A 25,755-nucleotide genomic window follows, 5' to 3' on the forward strand; every position below is an offset into this window, starting at 1 on the left:
GACGAATGGTTTGGAAAAGAGTGATGTTAGAATCACCGAAAGACTTTTATCGAATATCAATTGAATCAATATATTTTCTTGTGATTTTTTATTTTTTTATTCATTTTTTTATATTTTCAAATATATTTTTTTTAAATAAATTCACATCATTACTAAAAAAAACTTTATCTGATCACTAAGGAAAAAAAAGTCAATTCGAGACACTTTTTGAGTCCGAAAGAGAAATGATTGGGATCTCGATAATGGGTCCTGATCATTTCTCCTGATAGTGTATTTTTGCTGCAGATCCAAAAATATTCAATCAATAACAACACAAAAATTTTAATATTCTCTTTATTGGTCCTGTGCAATATGGCCGAGAACTACAATGATCATGAAAACAAAAAAAAAAACAAAATTCTATTTGTATTTTTTTTTTTCAAATTTACTCTGAACAAATTTTTATATAAGACAATAAAAAAACACTATGCAAACATGCAGATCACGTTTGGCCTCCACTAGTATATATATATATATATATAAAAGATATATGAGTGTTTTTAAAATGCTGACATGATTGGACCAAGTCTAAATCGAAAGAAAAGTTAAATTTATAATACTTTATAAAATTTATGCATCAAGTCAATTTGGTGTGTTTATGATTTTAAAAATAAAATAAATATATCAATAAAAATATTTTCAATATATACATATATATATATATAAGATTTGTATTAAAAAGTATTATTAAGTTGCATATTTTTTAAACTTGTATTGATATTATTTTGAAATATAGTTTATATATATAATTTGCCTATTTAATGTTTATCCCAAAACAGTTTACTGAAATATACTAGTATCGAAATATTCAATTTCAATACTTTAATCAGAACGGTGAACGAACAGATTCCAAAACTTTAGTATAAAATACATATTCAAAGCACTTTTCCACTCCAAGTGTGAAACAGGTTTCACATTATTCGCAACCTGATACCAAAACACATAAGATATTTAGATTTTAATTATTCAATGGAGGTGGAAAAAACAAAGGACAGCTTTTGCTTGCAATTAGAGCAAGCAAAATTGTAAGAAGTTCAACATCAATACTTGTAGATGGCTACTACTCTTCTCTGTGTTACTCCTTCTACTTCTTCAACCAGTATATGATAATATTGAACCAAGGATAATTAATATTGTTTTGATTTGGTTTTGTATATTGTTCTGCAGCATGCACAAGTCAAGACAAACCACCATGCCTTCCCTTTTGTTTTAAAAAAATAAACAAAAATTCTCCATAAGTTTAAAGCATATCTCCAACCAACGGTTCATGAATCTCCAATCCACTTTCATTCATCACTATAGCATACTCAAATTTCCAAACACATGCAATTACAAGCATTGATCCTTAGATAAAATATAGTATACAGATCAACCCAGTTCACCATACGCTGCTTTTTGACAAATCCACTTCGTATCTTCTCTGTTCCTTTCCCTCCCATTGCCTACTTCCATGAGAGAACACAAGAAAATCCCATTCAACAAGTCCCAAGCACAAAGAAGAGACTAAGTTCAACGAATCACCAGATCTACCTAAAGTTAAATTCATTGTTCACAAATCGAGAGAGAGACCTACCGAAAGGTCACCGGCGAGACAGACATGGCAGCAAGAGAGAGATAGCGGCCGAATGTTTTGATCCATGTACTTAATGAAAATAAAAAGAACAAAAGAATACGTGAATGAAAATTCTAGGAGCCAGATTCCTCCAGCAACACAATAATTTTGGGATTCAAAAGATATTTCATTTATGCTAATTCAAATGTTTAAATAGACATCGTTACCAACTGACATTTAACTGACCATGAACATAACGTCAAAACCAACCCACTAACCCCCTAACATAATTGGTGATCCCATGTAACCAACAGACACACCCCACTAACATAAGACTCAATCAAACACCAAGGCCAAGTCCATACAAATTAAATAGAGCTAACAATACAAAAACCCCCCATAGACATTTTAACAATGATCATGCCTACGTTGCCCTTGACATAAAGCTGAAACTTTCTAGAATCATAACACTGAAGCTTGAAATAGAGAGAGACGGTGGCTAGGGTTTCACTGTTTCGTGAAAGAGACATGTCTGAGCAGAGAGAGAAAGTGCCATAGAAACTTGAATGCTAGGGCTTATGAGAGAGAGAGAGAGAGAGAGAGAGAGAGAGAGAGAGAGAGAGAGAGAGAGAGAGAGAGAGAGAGAGGGGGGGAGAAGAAAGTTTGAAACCCTACCTGAAAGATAAAGAGAATCAAGGTGGGAGAGTTTATTTTAAGAAGATTTTTTTTTTAAAATATAAATCTGGTTACTAGATTTTAAATCTAGAACCCGAGTTCATACCTAGACCTGAACTTGGTCCAGGTTTTACATTGCGAATTCCGGCCCGAATTTGATCCGAGCTGGAAATCGTAACTAGAACCTGGTTATCCAAGTTCTGACCAGGCTTAGAAAAACCTCGGTCTAGATGAATAGTCTTACTTAACTATTAAGTAAAAAAAAAAAAAACAAAAAAAACAACTTAATCTATGGCCAACATTGGTGACCACCTTATGTGGGACAAGCATTTCCATTAACTTTTGTCAATTGTCAATTATCTGGTGTTTTGAGTTTGGCTAGAAGGAGATGGTCATCTAGATGGGTGGGTCCAAGATAAACTAAGAATCAGAGAGAAGAGAAGAGGCAAAAAAAAAAAACACAGAGGCAGGAATGCATTGTCATCAATAAGTAATATGGCTTCTTCTTTTATATAATTATATAGGAAATGCTTCTCCCACTAAAGTTGGTCACCATACGTAATTCGGCAGTTACACAAACAAGCTGGGCATAGCGTAGAAAAAGTAGTGCAATGCATGCCTGCAAAATGGTTTGGAAGCATTTTTAATATATTTGCCTTTTTTGTGCTAGCTAGTTTCGTTAGTGACAAATATCTCAACAGACCCTGGAGGTTGGGGTACTCACTCATGCATGGAATTATTGTAAAGTCCTCCTCTTTCTAGTATACAACATTGATTGTTTGGTTACCAAGGTATCTCATCTCTTATAATTATTATAACTTTCTTAAATTTCTATATAAAATATAATAAACAATTTAACTTTTTCAAGTCTCAAAATAAAAATTATATTCTAATAATATTTTATTTAATTTTTAAATTTTACTTTATCTCATCTCGTCTTATCTGTATAACCAAATGAGACCTTCATAAGATACAAGTCAAAGTATGAATGTCATTTCAATTCTTTAAAAACAAGAGAGATCTACAATAAAATGGTGAAATTTATCAAGGGAATTCACTTTTTCTCAAAAGAGTTTGAGCCTTCAATTTCTCAAATCATTTTCCTTTTAACATTTTTCTTCTTATAAAAATAGATTTCATAAATAACTGAAATTATCCAAGTATCCCTGCATTTTCATGCAAATATCTATCAATTCACTAGACAAATTGGTTAGACATCAATTATGTAATTATTTAATAATTAAACAATAACATAAAGTATATAAATTTCATAACACCAATCTTGGTAACGAAGGGAAACTTTTTAAAAAACTCTTTAAAACTAAAACCCTATGGGGCAGCCAAATCTAGAAAAGCCAATTTTATTATTTAAAAATCAATTATAAGTAAGTTTCAATTACAAAACTTTTGTCAATTGACTCTTTTATTTAACCCAACAAAGGACTCGTTTGCTTCTACCGCAATGGCAGCTAGAACATTTAACAATTTTTAAATATTGACTTTTTTCCTAGAATTTCAGTGGTTGAATCACAATCAATCATCTCCAATATGAAGCACGATCACACTTGAAGAGAGGAAAATAACTAGAGAATTTTCTCACATACAAGTACTCGGAATATACTTTTCAGTAACTCCAAGCCAAAATCTCCAAGTCACTTATCCAACCAAATCCTTTAAATAAATAATCAGAAAGTTGTTTGAGTTGCAATAGAACTTTGCTAATGAAGTGACTTTGTCACGGAGGACTCTTCTGACGAGATGCTGACACCTAGCACTAAATCTTCTCAACAATATCAATTTCTCATTCAAACTCTTCTTTGGATAATTATAGAATCCTTGGGACTCAATTTTCACACTCTTGACTTATCTAAAACACTTCCTAATAACTTCTAGATAAACTCAAAATAATTATAGATAGAAGAAAAACCAAGAAAATAATCCAAGAAAAATACTGACATAGAACATTGATTAGTTTCAAGAACATCACAGAATTAGAAATAAACTAAGTCTACCAATGTTCTAATCACCATCAACATATGTTCAGCAAACCAAACTAAATCAAAACAGGCAAGAATAGAAAACATTGTTCAAACTACAACCCAGATTAATTTAAAAAAAAAAAACTGAATTAATAGAAATCAAAAGATTGGATTATCTATTTGTTGGTACTCCCTCTCAGATTTGCTCCCCCTCACTTGCACTCCCCTTTTTTGTCATCGATCTGTCAAGGGTTCCCTACTCCACATCTGAGTCCATAACGCTCTCCATCACTTGCTGCACATCCAAGGAGAGATGGACCGGTCTATCATTTGCTTGTACACAATCAGAACATACCGCAAAAACCTGTTGCTCTAGTTTTGACTGGCTGGCCTCCCACTTTGCAGCAAAGTTGTCAATCTTATGGGAGAGAATATTGATTTGTCCTAGTACTTGGGAGATAGGAACAGATGGCTCTGGATAAGAAGATGCTGATTTAGAGGTTTTGGGTCTCTTCTTTGTTAAAATCACCTAAGATTTAACTACAGTAAGGGCTGAAATGTGCCCAACCATCTTCATAGTAGGCTTATTGTCCCTAAGAGAGACATTGACTTTAATAGCTGATTTTGTGATTAAACTTCCAAATGGCAGGTTAAGTTCTTTTTCCACATGAGAATGATGAATAATATCAATAACATGCTCAAGAAAATCAACAGAGATATCTGTGGCCAAGGTATACATAAAATAAGCACGTTCTAAAGGGAGTTCAGTGTGGCAGCTGATTGGTCAAAGACTTGACAACACTATTTTAGCCAACAATCTAAATTGAGGGAACATTACATTAAGTGGAAGGTGATTAACTTTAGGGTTCCATTTTGGGCCTTAAGGTCCAACAAAGAGGTTGCGCATGGCTATCTTTGTTGGTGCCCCCATGCCCTGGTATGGGTACATTGGTGCATCCACTTCAGGTAAATCATATAAATCTCGAATAATAGCCAGGGAAATCTCTATGAGGGTTCCCCTAACAATAGAGGTGATACTATGATCATCAAGATTAAAATGGGCAATATTTGAGTAAAACTCGCACACCACCTCAACACATGGAGTGGGTGAGGGGTGTGTTAACTTTTCCTATTGTCACTTTACAAAGATACGACAAGTTACCTCATATTCAATCATAAAAAAATGATTTATACTCACTTCACGCTCCCTTAGCATTGGCCTAAGAAAAAAGACAGTTCTATAAGCTGCTTTAACTTCAAGTGAAGCGAAGCGCTCAAAGGAAGATCCATGCCATGGAGTCTCAGGTGGAGGAGCTGAAGTATCTCCAGCCTGTGTTGCCTCCTTTGGAGGTTGTTCCCCACTTGAAGAATTTTCATGTGAGGGAGCCAAGATACATTTCTTCCTCTTTGCTTGCTCTTTAAAATCAAAATCAAACCTAGATGTGCCGAGATGAAGATAGAGGAAACATATGATGAACAACTCCCATGTGTCTCAACTTTTTATATATTAAATGAAATTGATGCATGAATTGAATGCATGTAAAATCATGAACAAATGAATGAAATAGTTTGGTTGAGACATAAAAACAAACACTTGGTAGGCATGCCATCAAAACCAAAATGCATAATGTCGTAACCCACCAAAATCCATCCTAAATACATTGACAAATTAGAACCACTTTAGAGACTACATTTCTTCAATCCAAACATCAAACGTCCCAAATCCCAAATCAAACTAAATGCCACTAGTTCTCAATTGGGCGTGTGCCAAACCCTAGAACTAGAAAAGAAAAGGAGATAGATGAGAAGAGCGCATACCGTGACTTGAAATTGAAGAGACTAGAGAGTCTAAATGATTTCAAAGAACCCAACTTGTGGTGTGAGAGTTGATGTTCGGCAAGGGCATGTAGAGAATTTGAGAGACCTGAGGTGTGGAGATGTGAGTGTGATTAGAGAAAGTATTGTTTTTTTTTTTTCGGGGGGGGGGGGGGGGGGGGGGCTCTATGAAAGCACACATTCCAGACTTGTGCACCAAAATGCAAAATAACAAATACAATAAAATCTACCAACAATCCAACAAAGCAAAAATATAAAAATAAAATATTAAAACTGATTGACAAAAAAAATATATTTTCTCATAACTTTTCCCCCTTTTATTTAAAAAACAAAAAATTGAGTCAATGTACATGTCTAAGTGCATCACAAGTCCAAGCATCCTATCACTCTCACAGCCAAAAAAAAAAAATGCACTCTCTTATTTGCAACAATTACAATGGTTGCTCACATCTCATAAGACTATTAATGACGAAGTTTATGTGAGTGTGTGAGTGGGAATACTTATTTCAAGGAAATATTCATACATATAAATATATATATATATATATATTTCCATTCTTTCTTTTAATGTTTATTTCTTTCCATAGATACTCTCAAAAGATTGTCCATCACATTAAAAGTCAAATTTTATGCTAGGGTCTAGATACTTGAAAGAGTATCTCCTCCGAACACAAGATTGCACAACCCTTGACATATCCAATTTTTATTGCTCATCTTTTTTCGCAATGATTAAAACAACAATTTTTTCTATAAGGACTTAAGGGACAGACCTTGTATGGTGTTTTTCTTTTTTGGCAATAAATAAATACCGACTTTTTCATGGATCAAATATTTATATTTGGCAATGGGAGATCTCTTGCTTTTAGTACTAGGTTCAACTAGTATTAGTCAATTTAAGGCATGGACTCCCCCTTTTAGTGAGCACCTCTTAAACAATTATGAAACATAATAATAAAGAATATGAAAGTAAGTTCCTCACATTGCATTATAATTTGACTTTGTCAAGGTGATAAAGTTAACATATACAAAGTTGACTGCACAAAATAAAGAGATGCTTTAAATCAAGAAATGGACTATGTGAGAACCCAAAACTTAGTACACCAAGTATGGACTTTCCTCAAAAGAAAAAGAAAAAAATATTAACTGAGAGACTAAACAAAACAAAATATAATATGATTTAAACTGAAAATCAGAAAAAAAAATTAAAAAAATGTAAAATGCATATCCTACACTAATGATGTGTAGAAAATAAAATGCAAGTGTGTAGTGTGCCTCTCACCTTATGTCACACACTCTGATGACTTTCTTTGAAAACTCAAACCTTAGCCCATCTAAAGGTTTAGTAAACAAGTCATCTAGTTGATGCTCCATAGACACATGATTTCAAGGTACTATTTTAGCACTAAAATTATTATAATAAATAGTCATAATATCTTGAGAGAACTCGTAGTCTTCAAGCATCTTTTTCATCCAAATCAGTTATGTGCAACAACTTCCTACTGCTATGTACATGGCTTCAACTATAGACAAGGAAATTGAATTTTGCTTTTTACTCATCCAAGTTACAAGATTGCCACCTACATAGAAGCACCCTCCAGAAGTGCTCCTTCTATCATCAGTATTCTCAGCCCAATTAGTATCCAAATAGCCCACTAGTGTCAAGTTAGTGTCCTTAGAATACCAAATCCTATAGTCAACAGTTGCATGTAGATATTTAATTCTTCTTTTTATTATTGTGAGATGAGATTTCTTAAGATTAACTTGAAACCTAGCACACACACCAACACTAAAAGTTATATTGGATCTATTAGCTATAATGTAAAGTAGACTTTTTATCACGCTTCTATAAAGAGTAGGGTCAATATTTTTACCTATAGGATCTGTGTTGATTTTTATTGAAGTACTAATAGGAGTACGAGCATGACTCTTTCCTTCCATCCCAAACTTCTCAATAAGCTCTCTAGCATACTTGGATTGTGAGATAAAAATTCCTTCATTAGTTTGTTTACTTGGATGCCATTTAACTGACCAATCCTGCTCATTTCAAACTCAAGTTTCATCTAGTTGGTCAGGTATAGGGTTTGGTTCGGTCTGATACCGATTTTGTTTTTCTCAAAATTGGTCAAAATGGATTCAGTTCCGGTTTTCCTTTTTTAAACATTGAACCAAACCGGTTCATATATATATATATATATTAATTTTTTTATGATTTTTTATATATAATAGATATAATTATATATAAAATAATTTTGTATTATATGATATATTACTAATTAATACAATTTTAAATTTTAAAATCCTATATCACTATATATTATAATATAATATAATATGTCACAATATTAAATATTATAATATATTACTATAGTCTATAATATAATTATAATATATATTATAATATACTATAATATATTATCACTATATTATAATATACTATATTATATAATATATCAAAAAAATCGACTAAACAGTACCAAAAGTAGTAAAACCAGAAATACTGGTTTAAAAATATAATCAGTGAGATATTAGTCGAAGTTTTGAATTTAGTTCCATTCCAGCCGGAATGGACGGAATTTGCCGTTTCGGTGTAGTTTCCGGTACACTCTACCACCTCATTCCGTTTTGCTTCAAATTCCGGTCATTCCAGTCCCGTTTCGGTCATTCCAGTCAAATTCCGGCCATTTCGGCTAGAATTGAGCGTTTCGGTCTCCATTCCGTTTCGAACAGTTTTTGTAATTTTCTTATAATTAGATGGCATTTTTATTAATTTTAAATCCAAAAAGTATTTAATTCATTGTAAAATATATTTATATAATTTTAAATATGTCCCCTCATTCTTTATTTTTTAAGTATTATTACTTTTAATAATCTATCTATTCTTTAATTTTTTTCTTTAATTTTGTGTCTTAACTCATATGATTTTTTTCAATATATATTCATTTTATAAATTTTCAATTATTCTATATATATACACATATACATGATACACACTTACATATATATGTATTTATTTTATTAGTTGTTAGTTTATATATACATATAAATATTTATATATAATATATAATTAATCCCGAAATGATACACCGAAACGTATCGGTACCGAAATATTCCGTTTCAGTACTTCAATCAGAATGGTTTCTAGAACGGATTTCAAAACTGTGATATTAATTCTTTAAATCTCACAATTGATATATACATTCTAAATTATACAAAATTGAATGGAACTGAACCGTCACTCCAAATATTTTCATACAGTTTCAAATCCAGATGCTTTAAAAGGGATTGTCGAGGATTCCTAGGAACCGCAACAGAAAAGGGTAAGGAAACAATCTAGATTCCGAATGCTACAAAACAAAAAGGATATTATATTGGGGATACAAATTTAGAACCGAATGTCTATATTAGCGTAGGAGCTTGCAGCTGCAAATGGGCCCACCGAATTAGAACGTAAATATACCAGGTGTCTTACAAATACTCATTAGGGAAAATCTTATAACCAGCCCATCTGGTTATCCCATAAAATCAGCCCACCAATCATATTGCGACATGTCATCTTATTTGAATCTCAAACATACAGCCCACTACACCCAAATAAACCCACTTTCTTCCTAAATCTACCTAAATCGCTTTCTTCCTATCCCAATAGAAACCAAACGGACGCATTAGTCTTTAATCCCAATCCACACCTGACGACGGGAAGGCCTTCCCAACCCAAAATTGAAATCCATCCCAACCCAAACTCGACGGAAGAGAATCGGAAACTGCCTCCCCAAAGTAGCTCGTGCTCAGCGGCAACCCACTCATCCCGACAGCAGTAGCTTGCAATCCCTTCCAGTACATTTTGAACTTTTATTGCTTAACAGAACTTATATTGGATTTTTTGTATTGGATTTAAATCTCATTTCAATGTGATTGTAATCTGGGCTATGTAAATTATATTGGTATATGGATTATAACTCATCTACTCCATGAATACCAACTGATTCTAACTAATACTTCTATAGAAACCTGAAATTGTGTTGCATTCTTTTATCTTCATGACACTTTTTTTTTTAATCCTTTTGGAATTAATTGAACTTTATAAATTTCAAATGAGAAATTTATTTATATATTTGCACTGTCGAGACAGAACTATAAATCTTAGAAAGATGGAGTGGTATGGTAAAAAATAGAAAAAAAAGAAAAAAAAAAGGCTTTCTCAAGCATTAAAGCATGGTCATCTACTATATGCTTCCTTCTTTTATCTGCTTCCAAACACATGTCCAACTAACATGTGTAGTGTTTACAGGTAGCTCTAAAACTAGTGCTTGATAACAAAACCTTCACTAATCTTCTCATGGGGGCATTTTCACAAACACTTGGTAAGCTTAATTTCATATTTTCTAACAAATAATTCTATTTGCAAACTGATATGGCATTTTTCACGAATAATTGCTGCTGTGTGAATAAGAGGCTAAGAGACCACGTTTATCACGTCCAAACAGAACAAAAAAATCAAAACTGAAAGTGCTCAAAATCATACCATTGGGCGACGGAAATGAGTGCAAGACGGGGAACTCTAGTGGGCGATGGCTATTGTAGTGGACGACGGCAAGATAGAAGTGGGGTCTCCGTTTGGTGGCGGCGATGACAATACCTCAGTGGCCGTTGGTCATTCAACAGCTGAGAAGAGTTTATTCGGGTCTACGTTAGTTTCAGCAGAGCATTAGTTTCAGCAGGGGTAAATTTGATTTTTCAGCTCTTTGTTTTCAATCTCCTGTATTTTGGTCCATGGTATTAATTCTCAATATGCTGATGTGTCACAATCTGATTGGTGGGCTGGTGTTATGAGATAAACAGATGGGTTGTTTAGAAGCGTCTCTCTACTCATTAATCGTAGGTGGATAAGCAAGTAAAATGTAAATCCTACTGATTTGCTTGAAAATTAATTTTTTAATAAAAAATAATATTTACAATTTAGAAATATATAAAGATCGCGTAATCTCTTTAAAACAATTAAATAAATACGAGACTTACTGATGTGGCTTGGTGCAATATGCCAGATTATAAAATTATTTTTATTATAAAATAAATTTAATAGATCATAATAAATCACATCAATTTATAAATTTATTTTTATATATTCTTTTTGTATACGTGACACTTTCTCTTCTATTATTGGACTACAAAATATTTAAACAATATCAAAGATATAGTAATGCTTAGGTAATATTAAAAAGTCAGTGGCTTAGCCACCAGGAGAAGAGGAACCTTTTTGTGCATTGTCAGCCCAACTGCTTCTTCCATATCCAGTTCTTCCCTCCTTACCCCATCAGCCATTTCCCAATCAAAACGATGCAGCAGATTTGCCAGTGCAAGTTCAATCAGCTGGGTAGCAAATTGTATTCCAGGACAACCCCTGCGGCCAGCTCCAAATGGTAACAGCTCGAAGTGTTGTCCTCTAAAATCCACTGAACTATCCAAGAATCTCTCGGGTCTAAACTCTTTTGGATTCTTCCAATATTTTGGGTCTTCTCCTATGGATTTAGCATTGAAAAACACCCTTGTTTTTGCTGGAATATGGTACCCTTCAATTGTGCAACTCTGCCATACGTGAGGGTCTTTTAATAAAGTCAGGGACGGGGTCTCTCATGGACAGGAGACCTTTGTCTATTTAAAAAAAAAAAAAAAAAAAAAAAAATTGTGCAACTCTCAGTGGTTTCCCTGGGAACAAGTAATGGGGCTGGAGGATGAAGTCTAAATCCCTCCTTTACAATTGACTTTAGGTAAATGAGTTTCAGAAGGTCGCTTTCTTCCACCTTTTGTTTTCCCTTCACAATTTCTCTCACCTCAACTTGCGCTCTTTGCATTACAGATGGGTTCCTTATCAGCTCAGACATTATCCATACTATTGTGGCTGAAGATGTATCTGTGCCTGCAATAAACATGTCCTGTATTGCAAATTTCTTACCTTTTTGATACTTCCAAATTCTTCCAAAAGTTTATCAAGCAATTGGATAAATGAAAACAATAGGATAAAGTAAAGAAAGAAAGCGAAACTTCATACAGTGAGGACAGCCTTAATTTGGTCAATATGGAGCGGGAGTTCCTGATTTGAGTCCTCCTGAATTCGAAGCAGTACAGCAACAAGATCTTCATCATTTTCAGGTTTCGAGCTTCGGTGCTCCTCAATCACTTTTTCATAAAACTCATCCAGTTGTCTAAAATTCTTTTCCACCCTTTCTTCCAGACCATTAAACTTGTTAAGCCAACCCATCCATGGAAAGAAGTCTGCTATGCAGAATCCTCCCAATAAATCCTGTGTCTTACGAAGATTCTGATACACTCCACTCTCGCTGTCACTTCCTCCACCATCATATTTCTTCCCAAAAGCCACTAGGCAAACGACGTTATTTGCAAGCGAAAGTGCCAATTCACTAAGATTGACAGGGCCAGAAGAAAGAGATACAGAATCAAGCATATGTGCAACCTCTTCGTCCCTCACAGACTGAAAAGATTGGACCCTCTTAGCACTAAGTAGCTCCAAAATCACAATCTTCCTGACCTCTCTCCAGTAATTACCATAGGGAGCAAAGGACACAGCGCAGAGATTATAACTAAGTCTCTTTGCAGCGTAAAGAACTGGTCTTCCTGAAAAGACACGATCATGGGTTTTGAAGATCTCTCTTGCCATGTCTGCTGAGGAGACTATTAAAGTTGGTATCAAGCCCAGTTGCAAGAACATGAGCGGTCCGTACTCAGCAGAAAGGCGTTGAAACGATCGATGCGGCATGTTACCAAGCTGGTGCAGGTTCCCAACCAGAGGCAGCTTTCTAGGACCTGGAGGGAGCCTGATCTTTGGTTGATCAGGTTTCTTCCTTTGCCTCAACAATAATAAATACAGAGAGGGTAGAAGGAAAACAAAGAATGGCATCAAGAAAATTTGGGTGCTCATGGTGTTGTAGCTTTGGAACAATGAAAGAGGAGGACGGCCAGTTCTCTGAATAAATGGATCTGTGTAAAGAATACCCCTACACTTCATAAATGTGGTCCCCTTGGACCTTATCGAACTGCACACACATCTTACAGCTTTCGCCGTTTAATAAACGTTGAGTTTTTGTAGGCACATCCTCTATTTATCTACCGGTAAGAGTATTCCCACCCGATTCCTTATCTTCATCTCTATAATTTAACTCAAAATTACATTTTTTTAAATTTATCTCTAAATTTTATTCATCTTCTAAAAACCTCCTACATCTCATTTCCCATCCCTATCTCTATTATATTAAATAATATTTCTCTATTCTTTTTTTTATTACTTTTTTCTCTCTCTTCCATTTATAATCTTAACTACTAATTCTTTTATCTTATTATCTTTTTTTTCAAATATCAATTTCTATTAAATTTTTTTACTGTTCTGACTATCCAATACAATATTTTTTTTAATCGAAATTCGTATTATAAAAATAGTAATTTTTTTTTAATTAGTGAATTTTCTAACGTGATGGCCAAATTTTATTATTTAGTACTCTTTATTCGTTTTTTTTTATTATACCTAGTCACGTATTGAATATAAAATTTAACTTATTTTTGTAACGGTAATATTTTTTGTCATTTCTACAACGGTAACATTTTTTGTCTTTTTTCCAACGGTAACTCTTTTTGTCTTCTTTCAAATGGTAACATTTTTTGTCCTATATATAACGGTAACTTTTTCCAACATAAATACACATACTGCTAACATTCACATTCTCACAAACTCTTCTTTTATTTGATCTATAGAACCGAAATTCAATATTCTCACCTGATTTCCCACTTCCTTCATCAAATGGCTCGTACCTTCTTTCGCAAATTGTTGACATACGTATCCTCTGAAGATGATAGCGATGTTGTTCTTAATGAGGAGGCCGATGGACAGTCATCGAGGCATTGTGACAATCGCCAACGTCGTAAGTTTATTCGACGTGATCATATTTAGGGGCACGAGCGCCTATTTCATGATTATTTTGCAGAAAATCCAGTATATCTCTCGAATTTATTTCGAAGGAGATTTCGGATGAGCCGTCCCCTATTTCTCTGTATTCTAAATGAGGTAGAGTCTTACGAGCCGTATTTCGTCTAAAGAAGAGATAATGCCGGAAGACTCGGTTTATCTTCTATGCAAAAGATAACTGCAGCACTTAGAATGATGGCGTATGGGGTTACTGGAGATTTTATAGATGAATACATACGTATTGGTGAAAGCACCGCAATGGAGACTCAAAAAATTCTCTGAGACAATAGTAACTGTTTTTTCAGATGAATATCTATGGTCTCCAAATGCCAACGATATTACTCGATTACTTGCTGTTGCTGAACAATGAGGATTCCCTGGAATGCTGGGAAGCATTGACTGCATGCATTGGAAGTGGAAAAATTGTCCCGCAGCCTGGAAAGGTATGTACTCTAGCCACATCCGTGAACCTACTATTATTTTAGAAGCAGTTGCTTCATATGATCTCTGGATATGGCATGGATTTTTTGGTATGCCCGGTTCACATAACGACATTAATGTTCTATAGAAATCTTTTATTTTCATGGAACTTACCCAAGGGCGTGCTCCTCCAGTCAATTACACAATCAATGGTAATGACTATACTATGGAGTATTACCTTGCTGACAGTATTTATCCCAAATGGCGAACTTTTGTGAAGACGATTCCATCACCAAGAGGGAATAAGAAGAAAAATTTTGTGAAAGCACAAGAATCCGCAAGAAAAGATGTCGAGCGTGCATCGGGTACTTCAACAACGATTTGCTATCATTCGTGGACCTTCCCGAATGTTCAAAGTGAAGGAACTAACAAATATAATGAAAGCATGTATTATTCTACATAATATGATCATTGAAGACGAGCGTGATGATAGTGAGAGTCTGAACATTGAGTATGATCAACTTGATGATGATCTTCCAGAATTGTCGCGCAATCATACAACTGAGTTTACGGACTTCATTCAGTGTCATCATCATATTAGAGACAGCTCGGCACATCATTAGCTTCAAGAAGATCTAATTGAACATCAATGGCTATTATATTCCCAACATTAGTCGGGGTCGCATTATATTCTATTATTTCCTTCATGTTATTTTAAATTATGTTTGAGTTAATCTGCTTTGTATTTATAATTTCTTAATTTTAGTAGTGACTATATTAATCGTAATCAATTTTGGCCTCGTATTTCTTCGAGTATAATAGTGGACTATATTTGTAATTCCATTAAGGAAATAACCAATAATTTCCAGTATGCCCACTAGGCTTTGTCATCATCACAGTCGAGTTCCATTAGTTTGAGACATTACTTTTATATCACAACATAACACAAAAACAACCAAACAACATGCTAAATTTAATAATGTTAAATAAGAGCATCCTCATCCGGTCAATTTATATCGAATATAAATATAAATGGGGCTCAGAATGGTGTAAATATTGACAGTATGTGTAAGAAAGGAACCCAACATAGAATGACTGCAAAACCCCACCCGAACCCCGATTGCCTTTTGTGGAAAGTACCACAAATTGCAATATGGCCATTTAGAGGAGGATTACCCCGCCATATCGATGGGGCCCTATTAACACTTATGAGTTTACCCGCACAATAACACCATCATCACAGCCTAATAACAACCCCCTTCCCCCTAGAGATACAAAATACTGCAAATGACCCAACAACAATGTGTAATTATCATTTGGAAAGAGCAAATGAAAGTGCACAAAGCTAAAATAAAATAAATGTAGCTGGTCAATGTTACTAATAATAATAAATGCTCAAAAAAGGGTTGATCAATGATAATCAAGAGAGTGGCAATACATGCACAAGTATGAGAGTGTCCAGTTAGTGTTTTTACGTTTTGGGGTCCACGACAAGGCCAAATGGCAAGTGGCAGGTAACTACATAATCATGGTTATGTGTTAATAAAAGAGAAAAGATATTTACATTTTATTTTTCCTCAATTAATTTGTCCTCTTTAATTGAGAAAAGACATGAGATATATCATTTTTAATAATCAAGTCCATTAGCTTGGTAACAATTAATATAAACACTAGGATTTCGACAATATAATTTCAATTATTCCTTTTAAATAGATTCCATAAAAAATACTTGAAATAAATGATGAGTTATAGTATGCTACAACTGCAATTTTCACATTGAAATAGAACAAGGCATAAAGCAGGGGCAACGAATTTAGACAACAACTTCTCCAAACAAGATCTAGTTAATTTATGGAATCAAAGTCTCAGCTAGATCGCGTGATTGTTAAAGGGGTTCTCAAATTAGTGGTCTAATGAAAACATGTGTATATATATATATAACCCAAATGCCTTTTGGTTTATTAATACAAAATTCAATAGATATAAACATTGAAAATTCCCATCCGGATTCTTTGTATTTACATGGACTAGAGTTGAGATAAAAAAAAGGATACTAGAGTTAACACATGATAGATCTAGAGAAAATACCAGAGAAACAAAACTGGAAGTCAAAAAGGCATAAAAGGAATTAATCAAGGAGTTATCAATACTCAGATTAGTTGGTAAGAAAAAAAAAAGTTCAAAGAACTCCATCAAGTTTGAAAAAATAAAGTATCTATAGCACATACCAAAGCACAAATGCCTAAAAAAAAGGGTAAAGATTGAGATAGCACAACAGATGTCACGAGGCAAAGAAAAATCATCATGGAAATGGCTGACATTTCCATCTCTCCAAATAACAAACAGATTCCTCTGAACCAGAAAAGCAAAGCACAATAATTCGAGCACTAAGATTTCATTTCTATAGGTAGAAACTTAAGTAGTTCAATGTCAGCCAACCAATGCTAAAAGGTTACAATTAACCTCATTTTAATGTCTGATGCAAAGTTTCAAGAGGAGCACCACAAGCTTAAACTAACCCCAAGCTATTACAAAATGGCACAAAATGTAGGAGAAAACCCACCAATAACCAAAATCAGCAGTGACCAAACATCACACAAAAGCAATGGAGAAATCCCCAAATCCCTAAATCGGCAGTTATCCAAAATGACAGTTTATAGCATCCTCAAATCCCCAAATCCCAACATCGGCACAGACTCAATCACAACAATAATATGATAAATTCTTACATTTCCAGGACTGTACATTTGAAACTCACAGCACAAGAAAATTCATGGAAGTGGAAAATAACCAAAAGGAATGTGTGTGTGATCGTGAGAAGCAGAGAAGGAGAAAGCCCTTACCACCGTTCTTCATAATTAAACTCCACGGATGATAGGAAAAAACAGCAGAGCACATTTATATACACATTAAGTCTAAAAATCCGTAAGAAAATTATACAGGTGCCTTTCGGATTTTGAAGCCGAAATGCTCGGTTACAGAGACAAGAAACACTCACATCCGGCACCGATAGAAACATAGGAACTAGAAAACCACAACAGGAACGCTGATAGAAACACAGGAGGCACAAAACCATAACACCAACGCTGAAATCAACACAGGAACCAACCGAGAGGAAAAAAAAAATTTCAAATACATGCAACAATGGGAAACCAAAGATCCAAATGCAAAAACCACAAATCGGGGCAATATTTGTGGAGATTCACCTTCGATTTAGGCGAGGAGGGGTGCAGGTGCTGCGTTGCAGGGAGGGGAGGGAGAAGAAGTCGCGGGTCGAGCTCCAAAACCGTTGGGGCGAAGATGGGATGCGGATGTACAGTGGATCCCCATATATGGGGATTTACTGTAACGCCCCTAAAATTGGACCGCAATTTGGGTATCCGGATGGAGAAGGGTTTTATGTAAAAATCCTAAATATTTCCTCAAAATATAGAGATGCGGGACTGATGCAGGGCCGGATGGGGATGCTCTAAGGCACTACGTGTACGGCACGTACGTCCCTTGCACGTAGCGCTCGGTGGAAAGAAAAAATAAAAAATAAAAAATCTACCAGGTAAAATAATTTAACAAAAATAGATTATAGTAGAAATTTATTTAAAAAATGAAAAAATTAAGGAAAATATTCTAAATAAAAAAAATGAAAAATTTGGTTGTAAGCACAACTGCGCATTAATATGTATATCAATTTAATATGATTAGTCAAAAAGTAGATTGTATTGAAAACAATACTAATTTAAATTTTAAATATGAAAGAATCAGTATTGGCATGTAGATTAGTACGCGACTTTGCTTGTACATAATAAAACTAAAAAAATATTATCATCTCATAACAACATGTATAATAAAATTGTCAAAAAGCTCCTTAAATATAGAATCTGAACAACAGGCAAAAGTTTTTGAAAAATACATTTTTTTTAATAGTTCGAGGGAAATATATATTTAGAATTGATGTTCTTTATAAAGTTACAAGATGGATAGAGAGGATGTTGAATCTCTTGTCATTGTTGGTAGACTTCATTTAGTTTTGCATCAAAGCGTATCATCCATTCTTTTTCGAAGCTTGCGTCGCAATGGTTTATAGATACGTTAAATGTTTCTATATGAAATAAATTTAGAATTTTAGAAAATCTTGTAGAAAAATAATACTATCTCAATTATTTATTTTAAATTTAGTGGATGATTTTTAAATTGAGCCAAGTATTTGAAAATCTTTCAAATATTTTAAAAGTCTAAAATTATTTTAAATGTAATTTTTTTATGTTAATGAACCAAGCCTATTTTTCAAGTAAGTCTCTTTAAATTTTAGAATCCAAAAATAATATAGTTTTAAATTTTTATTTTATTTAAATGATTTTATTTTTTAGAAATAAAATACTCTACTTAGATGATTTTATTTCTCCTAAGAATTATTTATTAAAATTCATTCTTTTATTTTTGAAGAATATTATTTTTGGATTAAGAATAAAACTTTTTGTTTTAAAATTTAGTATATTTCCCTTCCTTAAATATTTTCTTTATTTCTTCCTTTTTTTATTTTTCCATGTATTATTTTCACCCTTAGATAAAAAAATGGGCCTATATAGAATCGGATTGCCCAAAACCTTAATTCCTCCTCTCTTTCTTTTCATTCTACCTTTCTCTCCATGCCGTCCCCCCCCCCCCCCCCCCTCTCCACCGCTGTCAATAGCTCCATTTCAAACTGTTGTCGCCACTTCTCTCTCTCTCTCTCTCTCTCTCTCTCTCTCTCTCTCTCTCACACACACACACACACACACATCCCCTCTACATCTCACTCCGTCAATTTCTCTCTTTTCTCTCTCGATAGCTCCAGCGACGCCATGCACCACCTCCAGCCACCGCGAGCAGCAGGGGTGTGACATTGGGCTACAATTGGTTGAAAGAGTAGGGGTGTTTGGTCCTGGACATCTTACAGGAGCGCTTACTTTGCCTGCTACTGGTTGAGGGAGTAGGGGCATTTGGTTGTGGTGGCCACTGCGAGCAGCAGTGACGTGACCTTATGCTACGACTGGTTGAGGGAGTAGGGGCGTTTGGCCTGGATGGTGCTCAATTTGGTCTTCAGCAGTGAAACTGGTTGTGGGAGGTGGGGCTTGGGTGTGACCTTGGTCTATGATTGCTGGATTGTATGTAGAAAAAGCTCTCGATGCATGAGACTATGGTTGAAACCAACAAGATCATGTTTCCATTAAGCTATTCTCTCGGCCTCTGAAGTTATTTGTTGTGAGGGATATAGGGTGGTTTCTCGTTCGTGCATGGAGGGTCTGCCTTCTTGCCGACAACCACTAAGTCACTTTAACTCTACTCTCTCATCTCTCTCTCTCTCTCTCTCTCTCTCTCTCTCTCTCTCTCTCTCTCTCTCTCTCTCTCTCTCTCTCTCTCTCTCTCTCTCTCACTCTATGACACTTCCTCTTCTCTTGTCTCTATTTCCTCCATGCATAGCAGTCGAATTCCTTTGTGATTTGATTTGATTATTTTATGGATGTATGCTAGGAAAAATTTTGAAGATTTCCTTGTTGAATTTAAATTTCTATGAATTCAGAAATTGTTGGTTAAAGAGAGGCAGTTACGATGTATGCTAGGAAAAATTATGAAGATTTATTTCAATTTCTATGAATTTAGAAATTGTTGGTTAAAGAGAGGCAATTACTGAGAGCGTAGGAGCAGAGGAAGACAATGTAGTTTGACACAACAGATGATAAAATTTAGAAAGTAGAAATGTGATTTAGACAACATACGAAGGCCGTGGAAGTGTTTGATCTTCCAGAAAGTGAGTAAAGCGATGAATCAAAGAGGGAAGAAACCGTGATTTAGAAATGCATGTAGGGGTAAAATGAGAAGAATAATATTAGAACAAAAAACACTATTGCTTTATGCATTGGAGCTTTTATATATAAGAAGATATAAATTAACGAGAAATACTTATTCCACGAAAATATTTCATAGAGTAAATTTATATACTCGCTTAGCATAACTTGAAATAAAAGCAACCTTTTTTACAAATTTTTCCGACCATATATCAAATAATATATATTTTTAAAAAATAATAATAGTATAATAAGTTATTTTATGAAAGTTACATTCATTTAAAACATAATGTATAGTGCAGATCACACGCGCCCCACCATGGGGTTCCTTAGCTTCAAATCTTCTAGTCTACCAAACGCGGAGGTAGGAGGAGCGTCTTCCACGAGCGCGGGTTGAAAATGAGTGAGTGGCTTCCACGCGCCACTGCTAGGGCCAACGTTTTTAGTAACCTTCTGTCGACGCCACGCACGGCGTTTCTAGGGCTAGCAACACTAGGATTTCAAGATCGACTGTTGGGCTGACTTCTAGAGTGGCGCGTGTCCTTGATGCGTCACTTTTAGCCTTTTGCCCAGTGTTTTTGTTCAGTCCAGTGTTTTATTTTGTTTGAAGTTTTTTTTTTTCAATTTTTTGCTATGTAATTTCTATTTTATCTTAGTTAAAAAAAAAATAGACTATTGGATTTGGTGTTCATAGCAGTAGAGTACCTCGCCTTCTTTGGAGGACGGTGGATGATAGTTACCTCGCCTCCTTTGAAGGAAGGAGGTTGATAGTACATAGCCTCATTTGAAAGTAGGGGATAATTTAATTATGTTTTTACAGAGCGCTTTTCTTTTTTAAGTTTGTCAGGAGAGAGTTTATAGAAATTAAGATAATATTCGTCACAAAGAAATTTCTCAGGGGAAGAGCCCCTAACAAATGAGTAGTTTAGCTAGTAATCTAGATTTTTCCTGTATTGATTAGTCACAGATGTAATTTCGGATTCATTGAATGAAATGAAGTTTATTTCCATTAAAAATAAATAAATATATATATATAATAAAAAAAAACATAATGTATAGTGCAAAGTCTTGTGTATTTATCCTTATTCCTCCTAAATTGGATTCAGAATCCAACGGGGCAAACTTGCCAATACAAATGGGACTACCAACTGAAGCAAAAACAAAATAATTTGATCGATAGATTTGAAAAGTAGCGTTCTTTCTTTTTTTTCTTTTTTCTTTCCTTTTGGAAGGTTTTAATATGCATTAGACTTATATATGATAATATTATTATTGCATATGAAACTATTCACACCATGCAAACTTGAATAAAAGGCAGAAAATAAGACTACATGACACTCAAACTAGATATGAGTAAGGCATATAATAGAGTGAAGTGGAATATTTTGGAAGCTTTCATGTAGAAAATAGGATTTGGTAGAAGGTGGATTGCACTCATAATTAATGAAGTGTGTGTACTATTAGTTATTTCATTCTTATAAATGGGATCCCATAGAGAAATTTCAAGCCTTCAACACTACAACAGATGACACTTTTCCCGGCGATAGAACTCTTTAAGAAGGGTATTCAATTAGAGGAGGTTCCTTTTTGTATACATTTTTTGGTTAACGAGAATCAATAAGATCAGTCATTTTCTTAAAAAAGAAAAATATCATTTTCAGTTAATTTTTCTTAATTCACCCAAAAGAAAATCCTCAATCCTAGTATAAAAAAGAGTAATATTAGATACAATATTAGAATTATGTGTAAGTCTCATGTATTGCTTTTGAAAATAAATGGAGTTCAGAATTAAAAATATATATATTTTTTCATTTAGTTTGCGAAATTTGCATATTTTATGACTATAAATATTATTTTTCATTTAAAAATAATATACTCACAAAGTGGCGTGCCCTCATATTATCTGTTATATCTACTTTACGATAAAAGTCATTTTATAATTTAACGTATTATATCTAACCACATTATTTTATAGATTTAATTTTATAACATTCTTTTATAAAATTAAAAAGAAAGGAAAGATAAAACATTTTAGCATATGGTGCACTAGCCCAATCGTTAAAAGCCCCATTCCATAAGTTGAAAAAAGAATTATTAGGTAATCTCTAAGCGCGGGGATGACAATGATACTCCGGAGCTATCACAACAGCCATGGCCCATGACATTAAAGTATACTTTTTCCATTTCTGGCTTTCCATTCTCATCCAGATCCCATTACCCAGGGTTTAACAGTATAGCAAAGATTTCCATATTTGAAGGCATAAACAAATTTTGTCACAAACAGTACTACTACTCCACACGTTTATACAATTCAATTTGGGGTGGAAAATGATACTATACTTGCTGAGTTTGTCTATTCAATTTGATCGTTTATGTAATTTATTTTATTTTTTAATATTTTTTTATTTAATAATTAAGAAAGTGACTATTAGTATATTAAATTTTTTAAAAATATTTGAAAAAAAAGACCGAAACAGAAAAGAAAAGTATAATTTACACTAAGAATCTAGGAGCACACCAAGTAAGCAAACTCAGGCGGCATAGCAGCGCTACCCATTTGGGTTTGCATTATCTTTGACAATGTTAAAATATATATTTCATCTCAATTCAATAACCACTTTACTTATAATTATTTCAACAGTGGACTCTTTATTTTATATTTATTTGAAAAAACAACAACTGCCACTACTACAGATGAAGTGGACTTATAGATAGGGAGAGTATACAGATCCTATAAAATTTTCTTTAAGGTATTCCATTGATTTAATGAAAATTTTCTAAAATTTATAAAGTTAGTCGACTTGTGCAATGCACAAAAATAAAACTTCTATATAACTAATAGACCAATTAAGGGTATAGGGATCAAAGTAATTTTGACAATCAAGAATCATAACTAATTAATTAATTATATGCTCTTTTGATTCTATTTTCTGGTTGTTTTCTTTATACACTGTAAAAAGAAAGTTATTTTGCAAAAATATCTTTTATTTAAAACATAGTTATATAAATAGTTGAAAAATTATTGTGCGTGTATCATTTGGATCACCTAGAACTGTCATAGCTAGAAAAAAAAAAAATTTTTAAAAAGAAAAGAAAAGAGAAAATTAACAATAAAATATAAAATCACAACAAAATCCACAATAATGAACAAAATACAATTTAAATGCACAATACAATACACATAAAATTGGAAACAACAAGAAAAAAAAAATTAAAACTAGTAAAAAAAACCACACGACGACTAGCCTGTGGCAACTGCAAGAGGGACTCAAGGAGAGAGAGTTTGAGAAGAAAAGGATGAGCTGAAGAGGAGGAAGAGAAAAGAGAAAGTGTGTTGTGACGCCGCTAACAACTGTGAGAGGGAGAGAAGGTTTGAGAGGCAGCAACAGAGAGACAAGGGGAGAGGAGTTAGGTTTAACTTAATCCCAATGCGATTTAATTTCGTTGTTAAATATAAAAATAATAATTTCATTACGGAAATGAAGTTGTTTTGATAACGAATTTATTTATTTTATTTTTTATTTTTTCGTAGACGAGAGCTCCGCCTCAACATCGTGTGGGAGGGGTTTGTCACAACTCCTAGGAAGATTGCCCAGGACCACACCTCGACACAGCTCTTGGAGGGTCAGAACAATCACATGGCTAGCCTGCAAGCATGCCTTGGCTCATGTTCTAACATGCAGCAGGCACCCATGGAGGTTACTAGCCACGCGCAGGCCTACGCATTCCCTTGCTCCTGGGCACTCCAGCACCACTCAAGGAGGTTAGTGTGGGCATGCCATCCGGCGCACGACTCCAGCCCTTGCCTTGCAGGCAAGGCCAGTGGCATACCCTTCAGGCATGCCATTCAGCGTACGACTCCAACCCGTGCCTTGCAGCCGTAGTGCCCATACCATCAACTTGGGTCATGCATGCCTATCGCTCAGGCCACCAGTCCAAGTCATGTAGGACCAGTGCCCAAACTACTTGACCGGGTCGCATAACCTATGCCCACCATCAGGCCTAGGCATGGCACCATGTCATGCCCACCAACAGCAGGCCACGCACAGCACCATGTCGTACCTACCACCAGACCAACGCATGGTACTATGCAATGCCATGTGGCCAGCCATCGGACCGGACCAGGACTAGCTTAGCCGTGGGCCATGCACCATCCTTACCCACCATGGGCCTTGCATGCCACGACCACCATAGGACCTTTTATCCATTATGTTTATTTTATTTATTTGCTTTATTTATTTAATTTAATAATTTGTTAGCGACTCTTTGAGAGTTTCCAAATTGTAAGCTCTATAAATAGGACCCTTAGTCATTTCATTTGCATCTTTTAAAAATTTGACATTTACCTTGTGTGGTTGGCCATTGTGCCTAGGATTATCTATTCGGTGCTTAGCACTTGGGCTTCTTGTGGTGCAATTCGTGAATACCTAAGGAAAATGATCACATCTTGCAATTCGTGAATACGTATGATTCTATTTATTTTTATTTATCATTGGTGCAATTAGTGAATCAAAGTTGATTGGATTATTTTTTATTCTTTGGAATTTATCTTTGTTATTGTTGTGAAGTGTTGTTGATTGGAGTGGCATTGTGTGGAGCCGAAATCTTCATTGGGATTTTCAGATCTGTGATTGAGTTCTTCAAGTTATTCTTGTGTCATGCATTTTCTTGCATGTTCATAAGTTTCTCTTGAAGATTCTTGAAATTTTCCTTTTGCCAAACATAATATTCGGCCAACTCTAGCCCCACCACTTACCTTACACGTCCACACTACTTTCCATAGCCGACCATCAATCAAAACCCTAATTACCATATTGAGCCATTTGGCCATAGCCCAATTGGCTTGACCGAAACCTTACTTCTCATATTACCCACACCATATCTTTCCATATATTATTTGATTAGTCATTATCTCTTCATTAACTCAATCAAATCTTATCCACAACCAAATCAAATCCCCTTTATCCTTTATCCCTATATTCGGCCAACCCATTCCAAATCAAAATTCAAATTCCAATCCCAAAAATTTAGGAGATCACTATCCACCTAAGCCATAGCCGAATCCCATCACTACCCTTGGCCGAAACACGCATCCAACCTTAGCCTCATTCACCCATCTTCCAATCCTAAACAACTCAAGTGGCGCCTAACACCCAAGAGAGATATTGATGTGCTCCATTACCACCATACCCTAGATTATCGTAGCCCATACACCTCCATTATTCTCACCACTAAACACTAGCCTCTATTCATCAAAGCTCCCATATTGGACTACAGCTGATCAAGACCAAGCAAAGGAGTCCATTCGGTCAATCAAGGAGTAAAAAAGAAATGATAGACTCCTTAGTGTGTGAGGGCTTGATCGAGGTCCTCAACAAGGTTGCTTGCATTGCCCTTACTCGGACAAGACTGTGGACGCGGGGCAGTGGGGACGGTATCCCTCGGCCCACCCCTATTTAT

The 25,755-nt window shown here is 34.7% G+C and overlaps 1 protein-coding gene across 2 annotated transcripts; it reads right to left on the bottom strand.

Annotated features, from left to right (window-relative positions):
- Positions 1–5,878: 5,878 nt before the first annotated feature.
- Positions 5,879–13,133, bottom strand: LOC122281246 (cytochrome P450 71A9-like). 2 transcript variants are annotated; one of them, XR_006230188.1, is made up of 5 exons: positions 12,128–13,133; positions 11,770–12,011; positions 11,332–11,662; positions 10,604–10,743; positions 5,879–6,169 (listed from the first exon to the last, which is right to left on the bottom strand). XR_006230188.1 is itself a non-coding variant. In XM_043092601.1 (4 exons), the coding sequence occupies exons 1-4, from the start codon at positions 13,100–13,102 to the stop codon at positions 10,654–10,656; spliced, it is 1,638 nt and encodes a 545-aa protein (XP_042948535.1). In that variant the 5' UTR covers positions 13,103–13,133; the 3' UTR covers positions 9,427–10,653. The 2 variants fall into 2 exon arrangements, 1 of the variants encoding a protein (XP_042948535.1); XM_043092601.1 differs by lacking the exon at positions 5,879–6,169 and having other exon boundaries at positions 9,427–10,743.
- Between the last annotated feature and the right edge of the window lie 12,622 nt (positions 13,134–25,755).

The sequence above is a fragment of the Carya illinoinensis genome, chromosome 11 (assembly GCF_018687715.1).
Source record: "Carya illinoinensis cultivar Pawnee chromosome 11, C.illinoinensisPawnee_v1, whole genome shotgun sequence".
Classification (NCBI taxonomy): Eukaryota; Viridiplantae; Streptophyta; class Magnoliopsida; order Fagales; family Juglandaceae; genus Carya; species Carya illinoinensis.

Bases quoted from the DNA above. Each gene is read 5' to 3' on its own strand.
- LOC122281246 (XM_043092601.1), bottom strand. From the start codon at position 13,102: ATGAAGTGTAGGGGTATTCTTTACACAGATCCATTTATTCAGAGAACT. The intron at 12,012-12,127 runs GTATGAAGTTTC...TTTGCAATACAG, and splicing joins AAATTAAGGCTGTCCTCACT to GACATGTTTATTGCAGGCAC. The intron at 10,744-11,331 runs GTTCCTCTTCTC...AACTCTTCTCAG, and splicing joins GGCTGACAATGCACAAAAAG to CTGTTGAATGACCAACGGCC.